Source organism: Drosophila eugracilis, unplaced genomic scaffold (genome assembly GCF_018153835.1).
Source record: "Drosophila eugracilis isolate 14026-0451.02 unplaced genomic scaffold, ASM1815383v1 contig_90, whole genome shotgun sequence".
NCBI lineage: Eukaryota > Metazoa > Arthropoda > Insecta > Diptera > Drosophilidae > Drosophila > Drosophila eugracilis.
The window spans coordinates 7,410,303-7,420,959 of NW_024573812.1; the positions used below are offsets into that span (position 1 = coordinate 7,410,303).

Genomic DNA, 10,657 nt, shown 5'->3' on the forward strand with positions numbered 1-10,657 from the left:
TATTTGTTTGTAGTAGTCACGCAGTAGTATTTCAACAGCTGTGCTGCTCGTTTGCTCGCATTCGACCAGTGAACAGAGAACCGGCAACACCAAAAAATAAACAAAAGTAATATTTTTCAAAATGTGCATTTTCATCGATTGTTTATTGAGCCCTTTAATACTGTGGCCGGCAATTATCGGCGTGGGTATCTACCTCTTGAAGTAAGTTTCCCAAAAAAAAGTTCTGGAAATTGTGAAATGTACAATGACATTGACAATATACATACTATGACTTGCGATTTGATTTCCGATTTATAGATAATTGTTTTTGACTAATTCATGTTTATCATCATGTTTCAGAGGGTACATGCAAGGCGGCCAGTTCACGAAGGATACTGATGAGACCGGAAAAGTATTCATTGTCACCGGTGCCAACACGGGAATCGGCAAGGAGACGGCTCTGGAGATTGCCAGACGTGGAGGAACCGTCTACATGGCTTGCAGAGATATGAACCGATGCGAAAAGGCACGTAAGGATATCATACAGGAGACGAATAACCAGAACATATTCTCTCGAGAGCTGGATTTGAGCTCGCTGGACTCTATCCGTGATTTTGTAGCCGGGTGAGTTAACCAGAGGAGATTTCACAACTACGAACTTAAATAATTTCCGGTTAGTTTCAAGAAAGAGCAGGATAAACTCCATGTCCTGATCAACAATGCTGGTGTGATGCGTTGTCCTAAGACTTTAACCAAAGATGGATACGAATTGCAGTTGGGTGTTAACCACGTCGGCCACTTTTTGCTGACTAACTTGTTGCTTGATGTGCTGAAGGTATGGCGGATATAGATGAGAAATAATCAAGAATATCAGATAACAATGTGGTACATTCTACAGAAATCGGCTCCTAGTCGCATTGTCGTCGTTTCCAGTCTGGCCCACACACGGGGCGCTATTAACGTAGACGACCTTAATAGCGAAAAGTCCTATGACGAGGGCCTAGCTTACAGCCAAAGTAAGTTGGCCAACGTTCTGTTCACCCGGGAATTGGCTAAGCGTTTGGAAGGAAGTGGCGTCACAGTCAACGCCCTCCATCCTGGAGTGGTAGACACTGAGCTGGCAAGAAACTGGGCCTTCTTCCAGACCAACTTTGTCAAGTAAGTTTAAGCTAAACTAAAAAAAAATGACTGTTAGTAATATTTGAAACCTCAGATACCTCCTGAAGCCAATGATTTGGCCGCTTTTGAAGACACCGAAAAGTGGAGCTCAGACCTCAATTTACGCGGCTCTGGATCCGGCACTGAAGGGTGTCTCTGGCTTGTACTTCAGCGACTGCAAGCCAAAGGATGTGGCCCCTGCAGCCTTGGACGATAAGGTTGGAAAATTCCTGTGGGCTGAGACCGAGAAGTGGACGGGCTTAAATAAACCAGAAGATAAAAAAGTTTAAAGCAGCGAGTAAGGTTAGAACAAGCTGTTTATTTATCTTTAATACTATTTGCTTTTTCCCGAAGGCAATTTTTAATAAATACATTTTTTGCTAGCTTTCATAAAGCGTGTTTAATGTTTCCGATAAGTTCGATTAGTAAGCCATTTGGCTAAATAAGTTTCCAATTCAGTTCGCCTTCTATTGAGTTACACCCGCGGTAATGAACACCCTGGAGTGGAGCGCATGTGTGGTTGGCTCTTTCTTTTCGGGCGTGTTAGTTACGGTATTGACATACGTATATTGTATAAAGAAACCCAGCACGACCTCCGTGTTACTTGGCAGGTTCTCTGCCGGGGTAAACTGCAGTCGTAAGAGGACCTTATTCCCCTTGCGCCAGACAATAAATTTCGGCTCCTCCGTGGGAAGCTGGACATACTCATCAAACTCCTTCGAGTCATCACGCTGGCTGAGTACAAACTCGCTTTCCAACGGCACAATTTCCGCATTCGACTCATCTATCACGTCGCGCTTAACCTCCCGTGTTGAATTTTGTCGGGACAACGTTATACCAACAGCTTTCAAAAGTGGTGAGGAAGAAATCGATTCCTCCTTCACAGCGCGAGTCGCCTCTGTTGCAAGTTGCGGATCCTCAGGAGGTGCTGTAGCCAACAGGCGAATGGTCATGTCGTAAATTGTCGGATTGGTAAGCTTTAACAGGATAGCGTTGCTTTTGCCGGGCACCAGCGGCTGCTCGCAACGCACCATCACTACCTGGGGCACATGACAACTAGCGAAAAGCTGGATGCGGTACTTGATCGACGTGGGATGGTACTCCGGTTTAATTAAGTTGTGCTCGCACTGACGGCAACGCAGCGATCGCTTTATCCACAACGATCTCCGCTGTGGATACAGGCTTCCTACGGCAGTAGGCTGATCAGCTGGCTGGCTGTGACGCTGTGTGATCGTCGTGACATTACGCAGGTTCAGCGGTTCCGTGAAAATGTTCGCCGGCAGGCCCTCCACTTCCGCCGTAGCTTCCGCCGGCGTGATCACAGCCTTGGCCTTTGGAACTTTATCATTCCAGCCAATCTGGCGGCGAATAAGTGATACGGTCAAACCAGTACGATCTGTCAGGCTGGGGAACTTATGCTGCTTGGGTGCCTTGCGCCGCATAAACTCCAGATTCTCCTGCTTTTCCTGCAGTACCACCGCTTGAAAGTACTCGACCAGGGCGTTGAATCGCGCTTGGTATAGGCACTCGTTATCCGGCCAGGTACCCGTGGCCACACCCTGGTCGGGAATACCAACATCTCTAGTTGTCCATCGGCAGGATAAGCATGACAGATAGTACATTTTCTTGGTGGTGGGCACCGCCGAGGGTTTACTGCTGGCCGGGACAGGGGGCGTTGCATCACCCTTAGAGTCACCATCCTTCGATTCCTTTACCTCCTCCGACTTTCGTACCACTGGGACGGTGGAGGCTCTGGCTGATAGGGTGTGCTGGCAGCAGGGACAATCGAAGCAGTTAGCGCAGCAGTTCTTCTTATGACGCGCCTAAAGTAAATTAAAAAGTAAATACAATTGTTCAGTGACGTCAAGTCCGAACAATTTACCTCAGTGGACGGGATGTTCTCCAGGCAGTTGGAGCAGAAATGCGATTCAATCTCGTGAGTCACACAGAATCCACAGCGCAGCTTAGGGCAGTGGCGACAAAAGAAGAGCTTGTTGATCGGGTTCAGAATGCCACAGGAGCACACGTACTTAACGGGACTCGGTTGCATGAAGCTCATCTTGGACGACGCTAATTTTCTCCTGGCTACTTGTAAATTTGCAAATCTCTCTTGTTCCACAAATGACGACAGCTGTTATATCGATAGAGCGATGATTTCAGTGCTGATATCTATGTAGCACTATTATCGATGGGCAGCACTGGTCAATTGGCGGTAATTACAAATCATTTTTAAAAACATTAAGAGACATTCATATTTCGTAGTTATTGACAAACCAGAACTTTATAATGTGAAAAAGAAGTTTATGACAACTAGACATAATGTTGTTCAATATTTAAAATCTATTAAATAATTTCTAGAACTAAAGTTATTTATTACAGGGGGTAACTTTACTTTTTTCTATTTTGTCAGTTTAGTATTATGTTCCAACGATATTTTTCAAATTTACATGACAATAAGAAAAAAATTATCTTTCCAAGGGCGCTAGGGTAGACAAATATGTTTTTGCCTAACACATTTTTTATTTTAAATGATCACATCATCGAGAAAAGTTTACTGTACATTAAGTATAAATAATAATAAATGCCATTATGGTTTTATTAAATCGCCTAAGTGGTCAATTAGCACCAAATCGCCAAATTAAATATACGTTTTACGGTTCATAAAATTCTTTACGGCATATTTAATTAAAAGTGGGGACACGTTATCAGCAAAAACGTTAACTGCGATAAATCTGTATTTTATAAAATTTAACCACTTAAACATTTATTGAATTTTTCCACAACCTATTTTGGTAACCGAATAAATTATGGCATGATTGACTTTTTTTCAGTTTTTAACTGGCAAATTACAACCTGCCTTGGTGCCGCCATTGTTTTCTAAAAATAATTTTTTAAATTTTAATTTCACGATTCCCATTCGTGTGGTCAGACTCTCCGGTTGTAAACGCAAACTAATTATTATGTTAATATATTATTCTTCAATTTGGGTATATTTATTTAGTATGTTTTGCTATATATAAATATAATTTGGTCATAAATTTGGCCGCGACTAAAATAGATAACAGTATAAGTATAAGGTACTTTTTGGTGTGGGAGCCACGCGACTAATCCTACAACTAAGTCTACTCTAATCATCCTCAGTCTGTACTCTCAGTCCCGGCAGGAGGACCAGATAGAGCTCCTCTAGCCGAAGAAGTTGGGCACGAACAGCTTCTTGCGCTTGGTCTTGGTCTGACGCACTCGTACAATGGGACTGAACTTCACATTGTGGGGCAGGGCACCGCTTTCTGAATTACCATCTTCACGGCGGGTGTAGCCGACGCTACCGGCCACCGGGGCGATGTATCCATCGTCGACATAGTAGTAGCCCGGGTTCAGCTTCTTGAGGCGATTATCCGTTAGGGGCTTCCCATAGGTCAGAGCATACGAAGAGCCACTGTCTGTGTCGTAGCGATCGGTATCGTAAGTCTCGTAGCTATCCAGGTCATAATAGGTGGGCTTGGCTTCGGACACTTTGCAGATGATGATGCTGATCAGCAGGCAGACCCACGAGTACAATTGCTAAGAAGCGAAGAGCTGGGTGAGCTAGATTCTATCGGAGATCTCTCTATAGATATGCTTACCTTAAGATCCATATTGTTCTTTTAAGTTTAAAACTGGTTATACTCCTTAGAAGGCAGTTGGGTGTTATCCTTTGGTTTTTGTTTGGTTGCTCTGATTGCTGTGAACGTCTGATGAGTTCTGTGTGCTTTGCTGTGGAGAACTCTTCCCTTATATACGCACCGGCCGTAATATTCGCACCCAAATGTGAAATTTTGCTTTCGGGCTGAGCCGATAACTCCGATTGTGACGCAAGTCCAGAGGAAACGCAGCGACATTTTCGACGTAGCCAAACTCTCTTTGGTTGTCGTCTGGCTTTTGTTTTGCGCATGCGCGGATGCTGTGACTTGGACATGGTCTCATCTCTATGGGATTCGTTGGGACAAAAGGCTCTAATTGCCGGGTGCACCGTTTCGGTTAGCGTGGATCCAGTTTGGTTTGGAAAAGTTTTTACAATGCGGAAAGATACGGTCGCCCAGAATTCCCATTCTCCCATTGTCTGCGACTATTTTGTTTTGATTCCGATCAATTATATTTATTAATTTAGCTCTTTTTGGCGCTCTGACGTTGGGCAGTGAACGGACGAAAGTAATTAGGGGCTTTCGGGCTTCAGCTTTCGGTTGGAAAGGTTAGTGGCGCACTCGACGTATGAGTAATATGGGTACCAGGCGCTGTGATCGCCGGGTGGTAATTTTTGTGTGGTCACACGCTAAGTCTAAATCCAGACCTCGAATGTCGTTGTAATGAAATTCGGGTTTTTATTAAAAATCAGCATAGATACGCAAATAATAAATAGTCTAAAAATACGGCTCAGACTTTAAAAATATCCAACCGCAATGGTTCATGCGGCGGTTAATCAATATTTCGTGAAAATGTGGCCGGCTGACTCAGGAAGTGTTAAATACCGCAATTTTCTAGAAAAACATGAACGCCTTTCGGGAGTCATCAAACAATTAACAAACAAACTCGACCCGGCTGCGGTCTGCGCTTTGAATCAGGCTCCAAAAAGGGGCATGACTTCGGATTTCGGGGCCTGCATTCAAAGAAAATATGAATCAGAGATCATCTAGACTTCTGTAACCTATTGTTAGACCGACAAAGTTGAGGAACAGACCCACGCTTGGGGATCCAGACTAATTCGCACTTTATTATCACCGACTGTTTCGAAAAGTTTCGGGCATAAATATAAACGCGCTAATTATATATCAATTTATACAATTATATAAATATAAATCCCTGTGGGATGCCGGGGGCAATAATGAAGTTCAGTTGTTTTCCACAATTCCACCTTTTCCATGCCACCCAACTGGAGGTAAATATTTTTGCACACCCAAAACATCGTCAACAACAACAGAAAGGTGCGAGATTTTGCGGTGATAAAGGAAACATAAACAATCCAAACGGAATCAGATCGCATTACGTATACGCACGATTGGCTGCATTTGAGTCAAGCGCAGCGCATTGCCTTTTGATTGAGAGCTCTGGAGGAAGCACGTTTTTCTTTTTTTTATTTTGTCACACCCTCGCCGGGCACGATACCTGCAAGACGGTGCCAAATTTCATACCCCTTGGCTAATTTCTGCAAGAAGTGCGACAAACATTCTGCACTCCAAGCTGTCTCCAAGTGACTATCATCTGCTTAGAAAATTTCCTCAGACTTGATTTCTTTGTTAGCTGGATGTGCGAATGTAAATAGCTAAATTTGCACCCTGCAATATTTGAGTATTTACAGTGGCACATTATTCGTTTATTTAATTGCTACTTTTACCAAATTTGGCCTGGTGTGAGTTGGCAGTAACAAAGAGTTATGGAAATTTTTATGTCTGCCACCTAGGGGATCAATGGATCATCAGATTTGTTGATGTTTTTCGGGAAGTGTGAAGCTAAGCTCTCAGTTGAATGTTTTTCAATCCTAATATACACCTTAAGTGTTAGTTTGAAGCCATAACTAGCAACACTTTTCTCTAATTTTAAGCCAATAAATCAGTTCAACCGGGCTCTTTGAAAACATGCCTAAATAGAGCACGTTTCTGTATGTTTTACTAACCCTACTGTTTGTTTTATAGGTAAACGATCAACCAAATCGAAGACAAACATTTGCCGGCCGCGCAAAATTCTTGATATCCTAACCGAAAAATCAAACACTCGGGAAAAACAAGGGAGCCCCACTGGCAAGGTGTGTAAATATTTAGCTGGTAAACGATTGTACATATTTACTGATAAAGGCAAACACTTGGGATCACATTTGTCATGGTTGGTGGGTTTAGCCGGCACGATCGATCTGTAAATCTCTCCAGGTTGCTTCACTGGAATCTGGACCATATTGCGCAGGCCGGAAGAGATCCAGCCTGTAACTGGCCTTGGACAATCGCTTACAGATAAACAAAAATACACCGACTTCCTTGTTTACAAATATAGTTTGAGGAGAGACTCGAATGTGCGAGCGTAAGCCTTCTATTAGCAGCTAATGTGTGAATGGGAGCCCACTCCCGCCTCAAGGCCTATCTTAGACTGCTCGGAAAAGCTATGCTTTCATCCCGTCTAAATGCCAGGACACGCTACTTTGACAAGTGCGTCATTGGCGTTTTAACACTCAATTAAGATGCGGCAGGTGTGTCGGACAGTTGCAATTAAATTCATATTAGCGGTACTTCTAATGAACTGACGACTGTGCCACGCTTGCTATTTGAGGAACGTTTTTAAAACGTGTTTTGGGTAAAAATGTGTTCACGTCACAAGATCATCGTATAATTTTATCTCCATTCACTAAGCGACTTAAGATTACTTATACAAGCTAAGATTAGGAGCTACTTCTTCTGCTTGAGCAGCAGGTGGCCCTTGGGCTTCAGTTTGTTTTGGATGAGACGCTGTTTCTCCGATTCGGCAGCCACCTTAAGGCGTTCATGGCGCTGCTTGGCAAAGTCCAGTTCCCCACTTAGCTCCACGATCCTAGAGGCGATCTCTTGTTGCTTCAGCAAGCGTCTCTTTTGGTTGGCCTATGAAACGAGGATTATTAGGATGATTTTTAAATGGTTTCTGAGGGAGTACTTACTCCTAAAGGTGTGGGTCTGCCATCAAGGTATGTAAAGTCAGGCAAATTGGTGAGTGGGCCAAAGGAATTCGGATTTTCCGGAAGTCCCTTACCTGCACGCCACTTTTGATCGATGGAGCGGGTGGTTGTAAGTGCAATACCTCGTTGTGCTGCGTTAATACAAAATTTATTGAATAACACTATGTTTACAGCAATGCAACGCACTCACCTGTGATTGAGGCTGATGTAGCCAGGCAGAATTTTGTTATGTGTAGCATTATTTATTCAAATTATTCAGCAAAAAGAAGAAAATAAGTGAATTCACATAACCAAACAGCTGACGAGAGGGTTGTCACCTAGAAAGAAGTAGACTTAACAACACTACGTGGTATTTTTTTGGTATCGACATTAAATGCGCTTGGGATTTTCAGCGTAAACGCGTTAGTCATTTGATAGTGAAAAAATTAATTAACAAATTAATTTAAAGTGAATTGGGTCAAAACTGAACCAAATAATGACAACGAAAACGAGTACGATTGAACGCAACGGCCATTCAGCCAAATCGTCCACGTTACGGGAAATTTGCGCGCGCGCCATCACAAAATCGGAGTGGGAGGACAAGGTGAGTAGAGTTCCCGGTCATAAAGCCCGCATGCTAATTCCTAAACTCCCCACAGGAGGAGTTCCTGGACGTAATCTACTGGTCGCGGCAGGTGTTTGGTATATTCCTAGGCGTCATCTGGGGCATAGTGCCTCTGAAGGGCTTCCTGGGCCTTGTACTGTAAGTAGCCACCTATAACCTATAAATAGCCAGTCATTTCATTTGATGTGCTTTCCCAGATTCGCGGGTATTAGCTGCGGGATCGTATATCTGTACGCCATAAACTTTCAGAACGTTGACGAGGACGCTTACGGCGGTGTTTGGGAGCTGGTCAAGGAGGGATTTATGACTTCGTTTGCCGGATTCCTGGTCACGTGGATCATCTTCTACACGGGCCTACACTACGACACGATAATGGCGGCGAAAGGATCCTAATAGCACGTCCCAGCAATATCAGATTTCAGGAGCCAGATCCCCATACCCACTCTTTCCAAACAAGCCATCCGCTCCTCCTGTTTTTGTCCCCTTCGTACTCAAGATTGTTAAACTTTTAGCCAATTACGTTCATGTAAATGCATTTCTACGGTGGCCAGTTGTCCCAGTTCTTTCCGTGAAAGATCATCCGGCCAGCGGCCCTAGTTGAGAACAAAAGATACTATATATATTTGTGTATGTCCAAAATGCAGAATGCGATGAATCAACTTGTGGCGGCGTTTTATTACAAAATATTGGTCTACAGTTATAAGGTAGCTGACAGCTGAGCGGAGGATACTGATCCTAATAGTCCATGGGCACGGCTCCAGAGCCATTGTGCCCCGCACCATTTTGCGGCGTCTCCTGCTCGTGCTGAAACTTCTCCGGTAGCTGACCGCTCTGCAGGATCTGAGATAGCCGCTCCACTTCCGCCAGCGAGCTGGCTCGCTTTATGGCCTCGCGGATGCGCTGCATGTCTTCCGGATTGGCCAGTCGTCCGCCATCCGATCCCCTTCCTTTGCCATTCCCCGCTTCCGCGGCCAGCGCGGCTGCGGCGCTCATTTTAGATTTTCGACTAACCTCCTTCAGCATTTCCTTGCCCTGCTTAGTGCGGAAGAATTCTTGCGCCGCCTGGCGGTCCTTTTGCTTGATCTTCCGGAAGTCGAGAAGACGGAGCTGCGGGAACTTGTAGGCCATGTACTCGCGGTAGTTGGGCTTCGTGGACACCGGATTGATGAGGAGGCATATTGTGTCCAGCTTGGTGAATCCAGACAGCGGCTCTAGGTCACTAAGCTCCTGCAGGTTGTTACCGGTAAGGATGATGGAAGCCAAATTCGGCACCGTCTCCTCCAATCCCTCGCTAATGCGCAGGATGCGGTTGTTATTCAGTAGGAGGCACTTAAGGCGCGGAAGATGCGGCATGTTGTCCAGCTTTCGGAGATCGTTGTCCGACAGATCAATGGTGTCGAACTGGTCCAAGGTGGCGCCCAAGTTCTCGATCTGTGGAATCTTGTAGCCGCGCAAATCTAGCTCGCGTTCCCGGCACGGATTTATGTATTGCATCGATTGGTTAATCAGCTCTGGCGTAAGTTTTACCATTTTGGCAGTGGCTGTATTCTAGCGTTCTGACGGGACCTTGCTTATCTTAATATATTTTCTTATTTTTCCGAAATGCAGAAAAAACAATTCGCCGCCGACGCGAGTTGGGGATGCACGTTTTTCCGATAACAATAACTACCGGCATCGATATGTTTTAGTAGTGGGATTTCATTTTAAGTATTTCGGTATTTTTCGAAAGGGGCTTTGTAGGTTTGCCATCGGGTATACTGCAGAAAATACTATGGTCAATCAATACTTTGTACCCCTGAGAAGTTAAACAGGAAACATTTCCTCCCTCACCGGTGCAGTGCTGCCCATAGTATCCCTTCAACCCAACGAAAACCGAAAATAAAAGACGCAAATCCATTATCGGTTTCCGTTTAATTTGAATTTCAATAGATTACAATGAAGTTTTTAATTGCTTAACTTTAATGAACACGTTAAGTTTTTTGTAATTCGTTTTGGGTTTTTGAATTTGAATGGGAAACGTGTAACACTCAAAACTCGAAGTGTGTGGTCGGTGGTGGACTGCTTTAAACGCTTCTCTTAAAATTTCCTGTTTCGTCGGTGCAAACTACTAGATCTTCAAAATTGAAATTGATCGATTAGAGTAATTAGTTTTCGGTTTTCTGTCGTTTAAATGCATTCAGTAATTTGATATCGTTTTTTTCTCGCCTAGTTTTTTTCTTAGCGTAAATTGTTAACTTTTTAGAAAA

The 10,657-nt window shown here is 44.1% G+C and overlaps 6 protein-coding genes across 6 annotated transcripts; 2 read left to right on the forward strand and 4 right to left on the reverse strand.

The window, feature by feature from the left end:
- Positions 1-52: 52 nt before the first annotated feature.
- LOC108113263 (retinol dehydrogenase 13) lies at positions 53-1,524 on the forward strand. Its single transcript, XM_017223812.2, has 5 exons — positions 53-201; positions 340-603; positions 658-814; positions 878-1,137; positions 1,193-1,524. The coding sequence occupies exons 1-5, from the start codon at positions 122-124 to the stop codon at positions 1,425-1,427; spliced, it is 996 nt and encodes a 331-aa protein (XP_017079301.1). The 5' UTR covers positions 53-121; the 3' UTR covers positions 1,428-1,524.
- LOC108113262 (dynactin subunit 4) lies at positions 1,437-3,255 on the reverse strand. Its single transcript, XM_017223811.1, has 2 exons — positions 3,020-3,255; positions 1,437-2,960 (listed from the first exon to the last, which is right to left on the reverse strand). Exons 1-2 carry the CDS (start codon positions 3,194-3,196, stop codon positions 1,605-1,607), a joined length of 1,533 nt encoding a protein of 510 aa, XP_017079300.1. The 5' UTR covers positions 3,197-3,255; the 3' UTR covers positions 1,437-1,604.
- Positions 3,256-4,119: 864 nt separating this feature from the next.
- On the reverse strand, positions 4,120-4,865 carry LOC108112401. Its single transcript, XM_017222242.1, has 2 exons — positions 4,761-4,865; positions 4,120-4,698 (listed from the first exon to the last, which is right to left on the reverse strand). The coding sequence occupies exons 1-2, from the start codon at positions 4,770-4,772 to the stop codon at positions 4,321-4,323; spliced, it is 390 nt and encodes a 129-aa protein (XP_017077731.1). The 5' UTR covers positions 4,773-4,865; the 3' UTR covers positions 4,120-4,320.
- Positions 4,866-7,463: 2,598 nt separating this feature from the next.
- On the reverse strand, positions 7,464-8,137 carry LOC108112694 (39S ribosomal protein L52, mitochondrial). Its single transcript, XM_017222895.2, has 3 exons — positions 7,998-8,137; positions 7,790-7,938; positions 7,464-7,733 (listed from the first exon to the last, which is right to left on the reverse strand). Exons 1-3 carry the CDS (start codon positions 8,044-8,046, stop codon positions 7,545-7,547), a joined length of 387 nt encoding a protein of 128 aa, XP_017078384.1. The 5' UTR covers positions 8,047-8,137; the 3' UTR covers positions 7,464-7,544.
- A 53-nt stretch (positions 8,138-8,190) lies between these two features.
- On the forward strand, positions 8,191-9,070 carry LOC108112693 (respirasome Complex Assembly Factor 1). The gene is made up of 3 exons (XM_017222894.1): positions 8,191-8,390; positions 8,446-8,549; positions 8,609-9,070. Exons 1-3 carry the CDS (start codon positions 8,283-8,285, stop codon positions 8,802-8,804), a joined length of 408 nt encoding a protein of 135 aa, XP_017078383.1. The 5' UTR covers positions 8,191-8,282; the 3' UTR covers positions 8,805-9,070.
- On the reverse strand, positions 9,067-10,075 carry LOC108112692 (probable U2 small nuclear ribonucleoprotein A'). The gene has a single exon (XM_017222893.1). It carries the CDS (start codon positions 9,939-9,941, stop codon positions 9,147-9,149), a length of 795 nt encoding a protein of 264 aa, XP_017078382.1. The 5' UTR covers positions 9,942-10,075; the 3' UTR covers positions 9,067-9,146.
- Between the last annotated feature and the right edge of the window lie 582 nt (positions 10,076-10,657).

Bases quoted from the DNA above. Each gene is read 5' to 3' on its own strand.
- LOC108113263 (XM_017223812.2), top strand. From the start codon at position 122: ATGTGCATTTTCATCGATTGTTTATTGAGCCCTTTAATACTGTGGCCG. The intron at 202-339 runs GTAAGTTTCCCA...ATCATGTTTCAG, and splicing joins GTGGGTATCTACCTCTTGAA to AGGGTACATGCAAGGCGGCC. The intron at 815-877 runs GTATGGCGGATA...TACATTCTACAG, and splicing joins TGTTGCTTGATGTGCTGAAG to AAATCGGCTCCTAGTCGCAT.
- LOC108113262 (XM_017223811.1), bottom strand. From the start codon at position 3,196: ATGAGCTTCATGCAACCGAGTCCCGTTAAGTACGTGTGCTCCTGTGGC. The intron at 2,961-3,019 runs GTAAATTGTTCG...AATTTACTTTAG, and splicing joins AGAACATCCCGTCCACTGAG to GCGCGTCATAAGAAGAACTG.
- LOC108112694 (XM_017222895.2), bottom strand. From the start codon at position 8,046: ATGCTACACATAACAAAATTCTGCCTGGCTACATCAGCCTCAATCACA. The intron at 7,939-7,997 runs GTGAGTGCGTTG...GTATTAACGCAG, and splicing joins TACATCAGCCTCAATCACAG to CACAACGAGGTATTGCACTT. The intron at 7,734-7,789 runs GTAAGTACTCCC...CTCGTTTCATAG, and splicing joins GCAGACCCACACCTTTAGGA to GCCAACCAAAAGAGACGCTT.
- LOC108112693 (XM_017222894.1), top strand. From the start codon at position 8,283: ATGACAACGAAAACGAGTACGATTGAACGCAACGGCCATTCAGCCAAA. The intron at 8,391-8,445 runs GTGAGTAGAGTT...AACTCCCCACAG, and splicing joins AATCGGAGTGGGAGGACAAG to GAGGAGTTCCTGGACGTAAT. The intron at 8,550-8,608 runs GTAAGTAGCCAC...GTGCTTTCCCAG, and splicing joins GGCTTCCTGGGCCTTGTACT to ATTCGCGGGTATTAGCTGCG.
- LOC108112692 (XM_017222893.1), bottom strand. From the start codon at position 9,941: ATGGTAAAACTTACGCCAGAGCTGATTAACCAATCGATGCAATACATA.